We start from the raw sequence: 17,270 nt of genomic DNA, 5'->3' as shown, positions 1-17,270 counted from the left end.
AATACAAATCCTGATACTAACATCGATGTAGAGATGAGCAGTAGGTGACCTGCTTTCCCGGACCGTGTCTCATTCACGCTGGGAAGGCCTGTGGGAGGAGGATGGGTTTGAGCTCTTGGTATAGTTTGGGTAAAAGCTTGCCTGTGGGGGAGTGAAGATATTCAACTTGGAACAGGAAGAATGGCCTGCAGTAGAGTAGGAGTGAGCGTTAGACCAGCTCTCTGGGGGTGGAAGGGATAATCCTGAGGGTGTGGGGATGTGGGCTTCTCACACGCAGCAGCTACAGGATAAATTCATATAAATATTCCACAGAGAAATCTGAGAACGTGTTCAGAGCCTTAAAAAAGATGCCCTTTGCCACAGCAGTTTCATTTCTGGGAATTTGTCTTATGGATATAGTTAAGCATATATGCAATGACTTAGCTATAAGGAAGATACTCCTGGCATTGCTTATAAAAGCAAAAAGTTTAAAACAACCTAAATGTCTGTCCATTAAATGAAGGTTTCTTTAAGAAAAGTTAAGTAAATGTATTGCTCCCCCCTCCATGTGAGATACTGAACAATAAAACACTCCTTCTCTGTGGCTTTAATTACCTTAGAAATTACCTTTAATTACCATAGAGAGCTGACTGATACACTTATTTTGGGAATAACCCGGAGGTGAAATTCGGAGAATATTCCTATGTTTTCAAGAGAAGGAGTTTCCATTCAGTTTTAATTCTTTGTCGCTTTCATCAGAAGTTTGCCACAAGTGAAAGTGGATAGATGCCCAGTTAGGGACCCTTAGGTGATCAATCACTGGCTCTCTGGTGACACTTGTGCATCGTATGATTTCAGGTCCGTTCCATATAATTCCGTAACTGGTCCCAGTAAGCACTCTGTCCTCTGGAATGCCATGATCCATCCACTGCGCAATATGACTCTGAAAGGGGTGGTGTGGTACCAGGGTAAGTGTTCAGTGTACTCTTTCTCCATTGTATCAGATAGCGTTTGCTGTGTAACACAGCACCCTAGAACATAGTGGCTTAAAGCAACAATCACTTTATAATTTTATTCAGCTCACTGTTCTGCGGGTTAGCAGGTAGTTTTTATGTCTGGGCTGCTTCAGCTCATTCCTGCTTGGACCTCGTTTGTGTCTTTGCCCACCTGGCAGATTGTCTGGTGACTGGATGACCTAGGATGGTCTCTCCCTAGATGTATTGTCTGGGGGCTGTTGCAACATCGTTCTGAGGTGGCCTCTTATCCTTTAGCAAGCCAGTATAGACTCATTTGTTGTTCGTATAATAGTCTCAGGATTCCAGGGTCATCAGGAGAGGGCAGAGCCCAAACTTGAAGTACTTTTCAAGCCTCTGCTTGTATCACATTTGCTGATGCCCCATTGGCTGGAAAAAGGCCAGTCCAGAGAGACTGTGGGAAGACCACTACCTCAGGGCATGGATAGAGGGAGGAGAGTAATGTGCGGTCATTTTTGCAGTCTACTCCAAACTCCCCTTGCAATTTGGACTGTTTTTAGGGGAGTCCAATATAAATTATAACACGGACCTGTACAATTGCACATTCCCTGCACTCATCGAAGACTGGCGCGAAACCTTCCACCGTGGTTCCCAGGGGCAGACAGAGCGTTTCTTCCCATTTGGATTTGTCCAGGTACGATGTGGGTAAAGGCTTCTCTGTCCGTGTCAACACCTGTTCCTGTGTTGAGAGGAAGAGGTTTAGGGGCATTGGTGTGGGGATGTGCTATTTAGATCTCTTTCCTGGAGTTCATCTTCCTTTTTCATCCTCATAACGTGCTGGTCAAGAACTGAATGTAAGGCTTACTTCATCTCAGTTCACTGATAGGACAATTAAATCTTCAAAAAAGTTGTAAGTAACTAATATTTCTTATTAAAAAAGGATTACAGTTTCATTGAGGAAATATTAAAAAGATAAGCAAAAAAGGAGCTAAAAACATTGATAATGTTCCAATCCAGAAATAAGCAGCTCTCTTCTGCTCATTTATTTTTGAAATAGATCTGTACTATATCTTGCATTTTTCTCTTTAAGTAATATTTCAATTAGAGATAAGTAGTAAACATTTTTTTCATGTCAATAAATATTAATCTTCAATGCAGTTTGTAATGATTGTAGAGTCTGAAATATGGTTATATTGTAGTTTATTTAACTAGCTCTCTATAGATTGGGCATTTAGGTTGTTTTAAACATTTTGCTTTAATAAGCTTTGGCATGTTTATTTTCCTTGTTGCTCATTGCATGTATGCTTGATTATTTCCATAAGGTAAAGTCCCAGAAATGAAATTTCTGGGTCAAAAGGTACACCTTGATAAGGCTTTGAACATGTCCCCAGATTTCTCTGTAGAAATTCATGAATTTGTATAAATTTACACTCTTAGCAACTGTCTGTGAGAATGTCCACTTCCCCACCCCTTCCCCAGCTTGGTGTTATCCCTTCCACTCCCTGGGATCCACTATGCTCTCTCACTCCCAGGCCATTGCCTTGCTCTTTACCTTCCATACTTTCCTAGTTAACTTTAATCACCCTTTAGGTCTCAGCTTACATATTAGTTAGGAAGCCTTCTGTGACTATCCAGAGTCTGGGTTAGATGTCCCCTTTCTCTCTACTTCCCCTTTTTATTTGCATGAGGTTGCCTATGTGACTACATTTTCCTGGGTCACACTTACATCCCTAGTATGTTTGTAGTTGATTGGCACTCATTAAATAGCGGCTTAACACGTGAATGAAAAAAGATAGCAAGAGAAACCATACATTTAATTAGAGATAACTAGTCAGAAAGATTCTGCTTTCAGCCTTGCATAAAAAGAATAAACATATTTGACCAAGTTCATAATTGCCTAGCCTCCACATGTTCATATGACCTAAACTTTTTAGCAGGGTGGTAGTGCTGGTTTTTCTAGAACATAAGAAATCAAACAAGTAAGGTGATATAAAAACAATGCCCATCTTACAACATGACAACAGAGTAGGCTTTACTGTGTAAATGGGACATCCATGGTCCCAGACACCTACCTCCGCACGCCCCACAGATGCCTTCTCACCATCCTCCCAACTCCCCTACCTTGTCCTTTTCACTGTACCTTTTTTTGAATATTTGTATAGACCTTTTCACTTAAAATACCTTTATGATTATTTTCTTTCTTCTTTCCTACATTTGTCCTGACTTTGAAATGAGATCATTCTGCTCATTATTTTCAAAGTAGCAGCTCCTGTCACCAATTCTGCATCCCTGTTGGTGGAAACTACACTTGGCCCTTGGAAATACTTTTTTCTCGCTTGGCCTGTGCACGTGGTGATTTGAGTATGACTTTAGCCAACTCACACCAAAAGTATGTGTCGAATGCTTATTATATGCTGTGAATCTTGTGAGGTGCTAGAAATATAGCAATCAGGCCGGGCGTGGTGGCTCACGCTTGTAATCCCAGCACTCTGGGAGGCTGAGGCGAGCGGATCACCTGAGGTTGGGAGTTTGAGACCAGCCTGACCAACATGAAGAAGCCCTGTCTCTACTAAAAATACAAAATTAGTCGGGCGTGGTGGCGCATGCCTGTAATCCCAGCTACTCTGGAGGCTGAGGCAGGAGAATCGCTTGAACCCAGGAGGCGGAGGTTGTGGTGAGCACTGCACTCCAGCCTGGGCAATAAGAGCAAAACTCCATCTCAAAAAAAAAAAAAAAGAAAGAAAGAAAAAAAAGGAAAAACAAGTATAGCAACCGGAAAGACCTGGTTCTTGTACTTATGCCTTACAATTTAGTGAAAGTCCCTTAATCTCCAGGCTTTCACTTTATTATCACCAACAAAAACATGCTGGTTACTAGTGGAAGTCTGGAAATATAAACATATCCCTTTGAAGGGAAATACCCAGCATGACAACATAATGGTTCGGACTGAGTCTGAGCGAGACTAACTGCATTCCGATGCTAGCTCTGACCCTTCTGGAGCTACGTGTTTTTGAACACGATACTGGACTTTTGTTATTTCAAATATTGAGTGAGTTCATCCATGTAAAGCCTGGAACATACCAGGTAATGTTAGTGTTGAATATTGTTGATAGAGAAATCAGAAGATCTGGAGGGACAGTTGGTCTGTAAGGAAAGAGGAACTGGCTTCATAGAAGTGCTAAGAGTGAAATGATGGTTGCAGTGACTAGAATACAGCTAGAGATGGAGGATGCGAGCTCCATGGAGAGACCAGGGCTGGACACGTGTATCCCAGACTGGTTAGTAGAAAGGCCACCTGGAACCTGAGAGAGAAAGAACAGGAGGCCAGGGGCTGGAGTCCCAGGGAGTGGTTTTTAAACAGGGATTTCGAGGAACCGTTGAACACACCACAAACTGCAGCATGTTATTTGTGAGCGTGGCCAGCTTTATATTCTCTGGCTGGTCTAGGCCTTTATTAGCCGCAGTATTTCTACCACCCACTGTGGGAGACCGAGTAGTGCCCCACTGTGTCTCAGGTTAGGAAAACCGGAATTTCATTTGGGTGTGGAGTACGCCGGTGCCCCCATGTGGCGAGTTTATAGTAGTGCAGTCAATGAAAGTGAATTGCTGCAAGAATTCTCAGCAAACTGCCATTTTGAGAAAATTCCCTTGGCTTGAGGGGCTGTTGTTAGCATTGCTCCCTGTTGAGCTTCAGGCTAGTTTTTTACCACAGTTCTTTCCTGTGACTTGTTATTGTGATCTTCATTATGACCCTGGCTGGCGCACGTGGTTGCACTTTGTCTTCTGGGTGTTGTGTGGAAGAAGTAGGGTGACTTAATAGATTTTTAATTCCCATTTTCTAGTCTTCATGAGATTCCACTGTGAGGCTTCAGCGGCACCTTTTATCATTTCCTATGTTAAAGCTGATTTGCCTAAGAGAATTTTAATAAGAGAATTGGAAATGGCCTATTAGTTCCATATCATATCCAAGGCTCCTTTCTGTTATTATTGCAACCTCTCCGTGTTCTCCTGATGATTTTCTCATCTTTCTGGAGCAACTCAGAGAGCAGAAAATATCCTCGATTCAAAGTTGCATTTGGCCACATTCGTAGGGATGATGTCAGGTATTTTCTGGGCTGTGTGAGTAATAAGGCTGGGTGGAACAGTCTGTGTAAAATGCAGTCCTCTGATGGGGTCAGACATTTTGAAATGGAGTCAAAAAAAACAATGTTGTTGCTGGCCCAGACTGCTTCCCAGTTTGTGGTTTGACTTACAGTTCGATCATGGTTTGTAAAAGAGAGATAATAGGTTGATGCCTCTCATTGGCTGGAACTGGTGCTAAGAATAAGATGCTATCTAAATCAAAGGACAGGGTGATCTGAGTAAACATCAGAAAAAGAAGGAAGAAATAGTTGGACTGCATGTATCATAGTAATAGTAAAGATTTTTTTCTGGGAGCCTCTGTGTTTTGCAGGAGTAGGAGTATATCAACTTTCCGTTTAGATGAAAACAAATCCTGTTAACTCACTCTGCATTCAGAATCTGACCACTTCTCACTACCTTTACTCTTCCTACGCTAGTCTAAGCCACCATCATCTCTCCCTTGAATTAGTGCCTCCTAACTGGTCTTCTTCCTGCTTCTACCTTTTTTTCTCCTCCTTTAGGATATTCTCAATATATCAAAGTGACCCTCTGAAGTGTAAGTCAGGTCGGAAGGCTCCAGTGGGTCTCCGTGTGCTGAGGTCAGCAAGGCCATACATGACATGCCCACTGCCTGCATTACCCGCCGACCTCACCTCCTAATTCTCTCTGCCTTGCGTATGCCACTCCAGCCACACTAGCTACCTTACTTTTCTTTAAGCACGCTAGGCGTACTACCGTCCTGGGGCCTGCCATTTTCTTTTCCATTCTGCCTGGAAAGTTCTTTTCCCGCTATTTTAGTTTTCTATTGCTGAGCAAGAAATGACTGCGTATTTTACAGCTTAAAACAATACAACACACATTTATTATCTCAGTTTCTGTGGGTGAGATGTCTGGGCCTGCATGGCTTAGCTGGATCTTCTGCTGAGGGTGGAAGTGAAGGTGTCAGACAGAGCCGGGGTCTTATCTGAGGCTTGGAGTTCTCTCCAAGCTCATGTGGTTGTCGGCATAATTCACCTCCTTGAAGCTGTAGAACTCATGGCAGCTTACTTCTTGACGGCCAGCAGGGGAGGGGGCTGGCTTCTAGACCCTCTTTGAATGGACTCACCTGATTAGGTCGGGCTCACCATGATACTCTCCCTTTTGATGAATGTGAAGTCAGCTGACTGGGGACCTTACTTGTAACATCCGCAAAATCCCTTCACTTTTGCCGTATATAACATAATCACAGGAGTGATAACCCATTACCTTTGCCATAGCCTATTAGTTAGAATCAAGTTACGAGTTCCCCCTACCACAAAGAGGAGAGGATTGTATAAGGATGTGGCTCCCTGTGAGTCATCTGCATCTCCTTCTAGTCTTTGTTCAACTCTGACACTCTCTCATCCTTCCCTATTATATTTTTCTCCAGTGCACTTGTCACTTTCTCATAGGATATGTAGTTTACAGATCTGTCTTGTTATTCGTTATCTCTCTCCACTAGAATATAAGAATGGGAAGGGATTCTTGTGTTTTGTTCACTGCTCTATCTTCTAGGCCGGTATTAGTGCATGACACAGAGTAGGTGCTCAGTAAATATTTGTTAAAAGCATGAATAAATAAATGAGCTGACTGATAATACATGAGCTGTGGATCCTTCACAGGCTCTTTCTGGAACAATATTATTCCCCAGATATTCTGGTGCTACTTGGATGCCTGAGATGCCACACAGTTCATTCAGATGCCGTGGCTTCCGAATGATGGATTTTACCCTTTCTCTTGTGCCCCACATCCAGTTGGTTGCCTGGTTTTGTCAGTTATTATTTCTCATCATCCCATTCCACTACTATCTCTGTAGATTAGACCTTTGTTTTTGTGTCTAGAATATTATAATAGCTGTTTAATCAGTCTCTCTGTGTTAAGTCCTTTATTGATGGAGTCTCGCCCTCTTGTCCAGGCTGGAGTGCAGTGGCACAATCTTGGCTCACTGCAACCTCTACCTCCCAGGTTCAAGTGATTCTCCTGCCTCAGCCTCCCAAGTAGCTGGGATTACATGCATCTGCCACCACTCCCGGCTAATTTTTTGTATTTTTAATAGAGATGGGGTTTCACCATGTTGGTCTTGAACTCCTGCCCTCAGGTGATCCACTCGCCCTGGCCTCCCAAAGTGGTGGGATTATGAGCCGCCATGCCTGGCCTTATTTTGTTTTTTGTCAGAGCCATTTGTATGATCACTAGAACAATCTTTTGAAATGGTCCTTTGATCATGTCAATAATTTCAGTGGCTCTGTAATTTCTTAATTGAGGTGAAATTCATGTAACATGCAATTGACCATTTAAAGTGTTGAGTTCAGTAGCATTTTAGCACATTCACAATGTTTGCTGCTGTCACCTCTACAGTAGTTCCTTATTGCTTAATACGAAAGTATCAACTATACAAACGCTTGCCTTGCTATCTTTCCCACTTTGTCTTTCCTTCACAAATCCTCCAGTCCAGCTGGATTGCCCTTCTCTCGGAACGACCATGCTCCTCCCCACCTTTGCATCTGACATGCTTCTAACATGTGAAGTGTGAGCAGTACTGCCTGGAGTGACTCCTCATATTTTTGGTGCCCATTTCACTTGTTTTTATGAATTCTGAGGCCACGTTTTCCTATAATAATAATCTTTGCCTGTTCTAAATGTTTAGTACTTGCTGTCTGTGGCACTGATTTAACATTTAATCCATAGTATTTTATATGTTTATGAAACATAAACCCATTAAACCCTTATGTTTATTTCTTATGTGTAGGTCTGTCCTCCTCAACAAAGCTGTAAAGTACTTGTACCAGTTAGTTACTGCTGTGTAACCAACTACCTCAAAACCCCCGGCCTAAAATAGCCCTTCTTATACAGGTAGCTCTTGTCTGGGGAGCTGGCGTTTGGGTGATTTGGCTAAGCTGCAGATCCTTAGGCTCTTTCAGACCGCTGTGGGTCGGCAGGGGAGCTCTTGTCCTTCTCCAGAAGCTCTTGTCCTTCTCCAGGGAGCAGCAGGCTAGCCCAGGCACGTCCTTCTTATGGCGATAGCAGCAGTGCAGTGAGCAAGTGAAGCCATGTGGGGTCTCTTGAGGCCTAGGCTAGGAAGTGACACACCATAATTTCTGCTTCTGTCTATTGGTCAAAGCAAACCACATGGCTGAGCTTAGAATCAAGGGGTTGGGAAACATACTTGTCCTGTTAACAGGAGGAACTGCAAAGCCACATGGCAAGAGGGTGTGGATACAGGAAGGCGTAAAGAATTGGAGTCTTGGATGCAATTTAGCACGTGCTCAAGGGTAGATTTTTCTGTGCTTCCCTACAGTGCCTAGCCCTGTATTGTATACAGATATATCAGTTATCTATTGCTTTGTAACAAGCTATCCCAAAACGTAGGGGCGTAAACCATCAGCCATATTTTTTGCTCATGATTCCTTGGGTTGGCCAGGGTGGGGCTCACCTGGGATGGCTCATTTCTGCCCTGTGTGATATCAGCTAGGTTTGCTTATGTGGCTGCAATTTGAACTGGAGGATCTAGAAATCCATATGACTGGCCCCTTGTCTGTGATTGCTGGAACACTAGAGCCTGTCTTTCTATGATCTTTCAATTTCCAAGGCCCCTCTCACTCCATAATCTCTCCAGCAGGGTAACTGGACAGTGTTTACATGACCAGCTCAGGGTTTCAAGAGAATGAAATCAGAAGGCAAGGCCTCATAAGGCCAAGACTCAGGAGCTGTACAACATCATTTCTCCTGCATTCTATGGGTCAAAGCAAATCCCAGATTCAAAGGGAAGAGAAACAGACCCCGCTGCTGAGGTGTGGCAAAGTTGCATTGCAAGAGGGCACATGGGATGAGAGGGACTGTTGCAGCTGTCTTTGGAAAGACACTGCCACAACAGTAAGAATTTCAGTAAATACCTGTTGAATGAGCATTTAAATGCAATGAGAGAAGCAGAAGCAGAGTCTGCCAGTGAAAAAGACTCCAGTTTGGGATTCTGATGCAATAAAATTAACAATGTCTCTGCTTTCTAGTTATCTTCAGATTTGTCTAAGAAGAGCTCAGACGATGGATTTCCCCAGATCCGTTGGCATCAAACAGCAGACTTTGGCTATGTCCCCAACCCAAAGATGCCCAATACTTTCATGGCCGTAGCTATGGACCTCTGTGATAGAGACTCGCCTTTTGGCAGGTATGATTGCTTCTTGGGCTTTGCATGAACAGTGTGTTTTCTCTGTAGTCTTTCACTCTGATGTTCACAGGTAAGGGGCAGATTAGACTGAGGATTGGCACTTAGAATCATGTATGCTGGGATGTGCTGCAGATGTTTGCTGCAGTAACAACAACAAACATCTCAGTTCTTTGATGCACCAAAAGTTTATTTCTTGCTCACTGTCTATGTGAAAAGAAGGTCAACAGAGACTTTGCTCACTGTAATCATTCACAGGCCCAGAGCAATAGAGGCTCCAAGTTGACCTGTGCTTCCACAGTCATCTTAAAGTCTCATACTGGCAATTCAGTGCTTACACACAAGTCATTTCTGCTCACATTGCACCGGCCGAACCAAGTCATAAGGCTATGGTTAACTTCAGTGACAGCAGAAATGGAATTCCAGCACTCCTCTGGCCGCAGAGGGGGAATACCGGGATATCTGTGAGCAGCCCCAGGGAATACTGCACAGTAACTGTAGGATGTGAGGGGATTTCACATAGGAAATAGAGTCCAACACACAGTGTCTGGATTATAGGAGGAACTTGATTGATTTATTGAATAAATGCATAAAAGCTCTAGGGGACCAAATAATGAACAGTTCATTCAGAAGAAACCTGACTTTTAGTGGTTAGGAACAATCTTATGAGTTAGCTCTCTTAGGTTAGTTCTGGTATCTTTCCTTCCTCCATGTCTCCCTCCCTCCTCCCATCCCTCCCTTTATTCCTTCCTTCCAAGCCATCTATTGTTTCAAGGTTTCCAACCTATAGAAGGCCCAGAGCCCCATCTATGGCTACCATTCACCATTTCCCTTAAGTTGACTAGCCACTGATCACGGAGTTCAGTCAGCTTTATTCTTACTTTCATAAAGGGTGCTTTGTATAATCCCCCTTTTTTAAAAAATGTGGTTATTGTTGAGTTTAAACCCAAAGTTCTCTACTTGTTCCTCATCGTGTAGCATCCACCCGCGAGATAAACAGACGGTGGCTTATCGGCTGCACCTGGGGGCCCGTGCTCTGGCTTATGGTGAGAAGAACTTGACCTTTGAAGGACCACTGCCTGAGAAGATAGAACTCTTGGCTCACGAGGGGCTGCTCAATCTCACATATTACCAGCAAATCCAGGTGCAGAAAAGGGACAACAAGATATTTGAGGTGAGAAGAACAGCAGAATAAACAGGGGTTCATTTTGTGGTGGAGTCAGGATTTCCTCCACACCGAGGCCGTCTCTTTTGTTACAACATTACGATGCGGCAGGTCTTGGTTGGTTGGGGCTGAGCGTATTTCAGAGCCGCAAATAAACAGCTGTTAATTCATTAGCTTAGAGGCACTTTTGACAGACAGGACAATCAAGAAAGGGAAAACAAGTCCATATTAAAATGGACTTTAAAAATTTTAAATTTCCTTTTAAATGTTTTCTCCCAAAGCAACCATCTTTGCTAGGGCAGGGCCTGCAGCTTTATTTGTAGGTTACCTGTTGAAAGATCCTTGCTCCAGAAGATTCACCTCATCCTTGGGTGTATTTTTTGTTACACTCTCCTAAATCCTGACATTCTCTGAGTTGAGGTTCTCCTTTGAGAGGCTTATTCTTAGGTATTTGTAACTTAGTGTGACTTATATGAGACTCCTTCTAATACCTAGCAGGGGTCATTCTGCTATGGAATTGGGGCCATTGATGAAAGCGGTTATTTAGGAGTCTCTGATAGTTGAGGGTGGGGGGTGGAGTCATTCCTACGTGGAACATTTAAATGAGTGACTTTGGGAATCATGAGGCCTTAGGTTGGGAAGGGGTGTGTGAAAAGAATGCATTGGAGAAGAGAAAAGAGTATTAAAAGCAAACTTTTAACTACACAGGAGTTTATCTAGGGCTGCTGTTTCTGAAGTCCTAACTATGGTATCCACCTGCCTCAGATGCTTGGTTGGCACTTACCCCACTTAGCTTCTTTCCACACTGGGTTCCAGGTGAACTGAGAAGTCTGCATTCTGAGCTCTCCTCTTTTAGTCAGTTGCTGGTGGTCTGCCCATCCTCTGTTCCAGGACAGAATTTAACCTTTGGGTTCTGGATAATTTGTATTCCCGTTTCTGGATTGCCTTCTGGCTTGAGAAAGGCTTCGTATCTAGAGTTCCTTTATGCCCCTTCTTCATTCTGCAGCTCCTTTGGGAGTGCCACAGAGCAGCAGCAGCAGCTGGGCCACTCTGTTCACTTAAATTCCTGCCTGCCTTGCTGTTTGGCAAGAGGGGTCACCCAAAGAATGTTCAGGGGAACCTTCCCTAAATGCCTCATGTGATCATGCTTGTCTCCCCCAGCAAATGTTTTATTTATTAAAATTATTTATTTAATCACATGAACATGTATTATCAACCTGTGGCTGTACTGACTAGATCCAAAGTGGGCTCAGGTTTCTTCTGGTTACTGTAGGAGTAGGTCCTTGGTGATGAGTGTCTCCTTTCCTCCCATCCATTCTGTCTGAAAGAGCAGTGCCGCTTCTTAGAAGACCCTTCTGACCTAATCATTCCTATTTTATGGCTCTCTTATTAGATCTCCTGTTGCAGTGACCATCGATGCAAGTGGCTTCCAGCTTCCATGAACACCTTCTCCACCCAGTCCCTGACCCTGGCGATTGATTCTTGTCAGGGCACCGTGGTTGCTCTCCGCTATGCTTGGACCACATGGCCTTGTGAATATAAGCAGTGTCCCCTATACCACCCCAGCAGTGCCCTGCCAGCCCCTCCCTTCATTGCTTTCATTACAGACCAGGGTTCTGGACATCAGAGTAATGTTGCTAAATGACTGTTTCAATATGATCAGAACTTAGATATAAGGATGGGTCCTTCAGATTTTAGCATTTAGGAGTTTCAATAATAACCATTGCTTTTAAAGGAAATTAATAGAAAGCCTCATTGAATGGCTTCCAGCTAGCACATGGCTGTTTCTATATTCTGATGAGCCCAGGCTGGTAGGTAACTTGAAATGCTTGCTTTTTTTGTCCCCTAGTTAGTCGAAGGGTCTGTATTGGACTAATTCTGAACTACAGACAAATTGGACCTCAATGTCATTCACTTCCCTCATATTAATGGGAGTGAAATATCTAATACTTTTGCTCCTTGTTATCCAGAGTTGTGGGATCTCAGGATTGGAAGATTGTAAAGGCCGCATAGCCCAGCTAGTGTTCTTGTGTTCTTTTTTTTTTTGAGACGCAGTCTCGCTCTGTTGCCCAGGCTGCAGTGCAGTGGCTGGATCTCAGCTCACTACAAGCTCCGCCTCCTGGGTTTACGCCATTCTCCTGCCTCAGCCTCCCGAGTAGCTGGGACTACAGGCGCCGCCACCTCGCCCTCGTGTGTTCTTTACAAAATTTCTGACAGGTGGTTACTGAATCTCTGTATGAACTTTCCATTAAAACTTTCCAAGTTTTTCCTTATGTGGAACTGAAATCTGTCTCCTGTGAAACTACTACTATCGGTGTCTTTCATATAATTGAAGACAGATCTCTTTGTATTCTCTTCAAGCCCAAACCAATTCTGTTCCTTCAATGTAAACAATGATAATATGAATGTTTAAGAAATAGAAAACATGTACAGGCACTTTGGGAGGTGCTAAGTGACTGCCCTAAGGAATGAAAAGCAAGGGCCAGGTGGGAGTAGCCCAGGGAAGGCACTTGGGCTGCCAGGAACAGGAGGGACGGGAAACTCTGGCTTAGGAAAACATGAACATAGGGGCAACAGAAGCAAATGTGTTGTTTGAGTTAAATATAAATCTCAGGCTCTTTAAAGGTAAAAGGTTTAAGGATAATCCATTTGGAAGAAAAGAGAGAGTGAGGCTGAAAGTAAAGCCACATGACAAGCATATAGAAAAATAGGCCGGGCGCGGTGGCTCAAGCCTGTAATCCCAGCACTTTGGGAGGCCGAGAAGGGCGGATCACGAGGTCAGGAGATCGAGACCATCCTGGCTAACACGGTGAAACCCCGTCTCTACTAAAAAAAATACAAAAAACTAGCCGGGCGAGGTGGCGGGCGCCTGTAGTCCCAGCTACTCGGGAGGCTGAGGCAGGAGAATGGCGTGAACCCAGGAGGCGGAGCTTGCAGTGAGCTGAGATCCAGCCACTGCACTCCAGCCTGGGCGACAGAGCGAGACTCCGTCTCAAAAAAAAAAAAAAAAAAAAAAAACAAAAGACAAGCATATAGAAAAATAATGCAGATGATATAAACATGAAAGAGACCTTTTGTGTTTATTATTAAGAATCTTAATGCAGTTTACTGATGGATTAAAAACAGTTAACGGTGCCTGAAAATTATGTTACCTATTAGAAGTTGGAAATAAAAGCATAATCACTAGTGATGTGTATATATTTGTATCCAGTCAAAACTTGCAAATTGTCCTTGAAGCGTGTGAAAAGGAACAAGAATGCTATCTATGGGTAGCTTTCCTCCCCTTAATGTGAAAAATGAGAACTAAAGCAAAAAGCATCACTCACTCTACATATACAATGTATTTTACTTAGTGTAAAAAATATGGTTTAGGTAGTGAATATATTAATGAAATAATATGTAAATTTATTTTTAGTGGCTGAATAATTTAAAACATTATGTGGAATTCACTCTATTTCCCCCAATTTAGGAACTGTTTACTGTTTGAAAATGAAATTTATAATCACTCTGTAGAGTGAATGATGGTTTTTGCTTTGGTTCTACCCCTCTATAGAATTCCAGGGGGTTCTGGTGTAGCTCCAAACAGGAATAACTTTATCAGTGCCAAGATTTTATTTAGTTAAAAAACAAAAAATCTGCACACTTTACAAGGAACTTTGGCTCCCCTGAGGACTTCCTAGCATTCAATTCATTCAGTTAACTCCTGTTGCCCATGCTTTGACCTCTCGTGCATCTGGCCCCATAGAAACCATGAACCTCGGCCAGGTGCGGTGGCTCAAGCCTGTAATCCCAGCACTTTGGAAGGCCGAGAGGGGTGGATCACGAGGTCAGGAGATCGAGACCATCCTGGCTAACACGGTGAAACCCCATCTCTACTAAAAAATACGAAAAACTAGCCGGGCGAGGTGGTAGTCCCAGCTACTCAGGAGGCTGAGGCAGGAGAATGGCGTAAACCCGGGAGGCGGAGCTTGCAGTGAGCCGAGATCACGCCACTGCACTCCAGCCTGGGTGACAGAGCCAGACTCTGTCTCAAAAAAAAAAAAAAAAAAAAAAAAAAAAAGAAACCATGAACCTCGTAACAGATTGATGCCTGAGGAAAAGTCAATCTACATGTCCACTCCTCCACCCCCAATACACATACCCCCATTGGCTGTTCTAATTCAGGGGCAGCTAGAGGTAGCCAAGAACTCTAAGTCCAGGTTCCTTTCACCTCCAGGAACCTAGAATACATAGTGTGAAAAATATGGTTTAGGCAATGACTATGTTAATGAAGTCATGTACATTTATTTTTAGTGGCAGAATAATTTAAAACATTATGTGGGAATTCACTGTATTTCCCCAAATGTAATAACTTTTTAGTTTTAAAATGAAATTTATAGGCACTGTAGAAAATCTGGACATTAAAGTATAAGCAAGTAAAAATCACCCCCAAATTCATCATTCAGAGAAACTATTTTGCTGAACTGTTCACTTGATTTGAGTTATACACTACGTATTATTTTGTAATCTGTGTTTTTGACTTACTTTACCAAAATAATTTTCTTATGTAAATATAGATTTAGAGTGTTTCAGTTTGTGGAAGCCTCATTTTATTTAACCAATTTCCTATTAATGGACATATGGATTTTTAAATAATTTTCTGCTATTAAAATAATACTGTAATGAATATCACATGCAAACATCATACCACACTCGTCCATACCACATACTATTTCTTAGGGTCCTTAACGTGGAAGGGGATAAATATATATTTAAAATTTTGATACCTACAGCTTAACCCTCCCAAAGGATTAAACAACTTACATTCTCACCAAGGAAGTCCTTTTGTTCCCTGACCTTCATTGACACTGGATGTTGTTAAAATAAAAAAAATCGTTAACAATCTGACAGATGAAAAGATAGTTTAAGTATACTATGGCAGTGTTTTTCTATTTATTTTATTTTATTTTTTTGAGATGGAGTTTTGCTCTGTCGCCCAGGCTGGAGTGCAGTGGTGCGGTCTCGGCTCACTGCAACCTCTGCCTCCCAGGTTCAAGTGAATCTCCTGCCTCAGCCTCCCAAGTAGCTGGGACTACAGGTGCCCACCACCACGTCTGGCTAATTTTTTGTATTTTTAGTAGAGACGGGGTTTCACCGAGTTAGCCAGGATGGTCTCGATCTCCTGACCTTGTGATCCACCTGCCTCGGCCTCCCAAAGTGCTGGTATTACAGGTGTGAGCCACTGTGCCCGGCTTTTCAAGTTTCTTAAATCCATGATCCATAATAAAAACATTTTACACATATCTCCATACAAGTATATGTATATGTGGTGTACGTACACACTATAGTTGTATACGCATTATAGTTGAAAAAACAGTGTCAACCTTTCTCCATGTGATACATTCCAAAAATTGTAAATGTCTGTCTAAAATGAGGCTCTTTTAATACGGGTATTACTCAGGCTGTAATAGTGGGAAAATATTTGTTATATGAAAAAAGCAGCACGTACCATTTCTGTGTTAAGTGCCAGTATGCGCAAGCAATTTATGCAGAGAAAAAAAAAACACATTAACATTTTAAGCAATCCCCTTCCCACCCGATTCACTATGATAGAAATGTTGTTTCTTTTACATTGTAAAATGTGTACAACTTATAAAAAAACTATACTCCAAATCATAAGATACCAGTTAACTTGGCTTCTGAGTTTACACCGGCCAGTGTGGTGTGCTCTCAACACTGCTGCCTGATCCCTCCCTCTGCTGGCAGATTTATTACTATAAAATACCAATCCCATTTGTGTTGTCCTCAGCTGGCAATTATGAATGGTAGTGCATTAACCATTTCATTCTCACCACTCCATCCCCATTCTTCTGGGTCCTTTTGTCCCTCCCTTTCCACACAGCCCTTGGCAACCTGGTGATGGGTACCTAAGGCATCCCACAGGTAGTGCTGAGTTGTTAGGTGATACAGTGAACCTCTACCTTAATGCTATTAACAGGGTCCAAAAATCCAGTTGCATGGAACATGGAGTTATATTACTACATGGCTAATGAAAAGACAGGACTAAGTCTCTTACAGAGGATGGGACTCACCCCCAACTCTATGTGAATTTGTGTTATCATATGGTTTCAATGTATTGAGCTTTAAAAAGCACATTCTCTGAGGTGCGATAACGAAGGGTTAAAGAAGGATGTGCAAAATGTGAAGAAAAAGATGAACAGTGGACCTTAGACTGGACTTTCCATCTTGAGTTTACGCAGAAGATTGGATTTTGATGATACTGACGTGAAAATAAAGCAGCAGCCTGGGCTGCAGGGGCTGGGACTTGATATCCCTTGAATTAGGATCAGAATCAAGAGTAGAAGTTTGTCAGAACCTCCCTATCTCCCTCATTAGCTGCTGCTATAGACTGAATGTTTATATCTCCCCCAAATTCATAAGTTAAATCCTAACCCCCAATGTGATGGTATTGGGAGGTGGGGCCTTTGGGAGGTGATTAGGTCATGAGGGCAGACCTTCATGAACGGGCTTAGTGCTCTTATAAAAGAGACCCCGGAGAGCTGCCTTCCCCTTCTACCACGTGAGGACACAGCAGGAAGACGGCTGTCTAAGAACTAGGAAGTGGGCCCTCACCAGACATTGAATCTGCCAGCACCTTGAACTTGGACTTCCCAGCATCCAGAACTGTGAGAAATAAATTCATGTTATTTATAAACCACTCTGTCTATGGTATTTGTTGTAGCAGCCTGAATAGACTAGACAGCAGCTCTCTATCACTCTTGTTTGTAAGAGGCTGAAGTTGACTCTACCTCAGGCACAGCTAAGCAAAAAAGATTATATCCTGATTACAACAAGATGAAAATAAACAGAA

The 17,270-nt window shown here is 42.8% G+C and overlaps 1 protein-coding gene across 3 annotated transcripts in view; it reads left to right on the top strand.

The window, feature by feature from the left end:
- Window positions 1-14,484, top strand: part of LOC105476285 (sialic acid acetylesterase) — a 39,298-nt gene extending 24,814 nt beyond the window's left edge. For all 3 annotated transcript variants that reach the window (XM_011732067.2, XM_011732068.3, XM_071075763.1), the window contains 5 exons: window positions 838-947; window positions 1,514-1,647; window positions 9,101-9,258; window positions 10,234-10,429; window positions 11,814-14,484. In XM_011732067.2, coding sequence (XP_011730369.2) covers window positions 838-947; window positions 1,514-1,647; window positions 9,101-9,258; window positions 10,234-10,429; window positions 11,814-12,065 — 850 coding nt within the window. In that variant the 3' untranslated portion in view covers window positions 12,066-14,484. The remainder of the gene's footprint in view (window positions 1-837; window positions 948-1,513; window positions 1,648-9,100; window positions 9,259-10,233; window positions 10,430-11,813) is intronic.
- Window positions 14,485-17,270: the final 2,786 nt, after the last annotated feature.

This window comes from Macaca nemestrina, chromosome 12 (assembly GCF_043159975.1).
Source record: "Macaca nemestrina isolate mMacNem1 chromosome 12, mMacNem.hap1, whole genome shotgun sequence".
Taxonomy (NCBI): Eukaryota; Metazoa; Chordata; class Mammalia; order Primates; family Cercopithecidae; genus Macaca; species Macaca nemestrina.
Note: the sequence above shows the minus strand (reverse complement) of the source record. Positions and strands in the feature narration are given on the sequence as shown.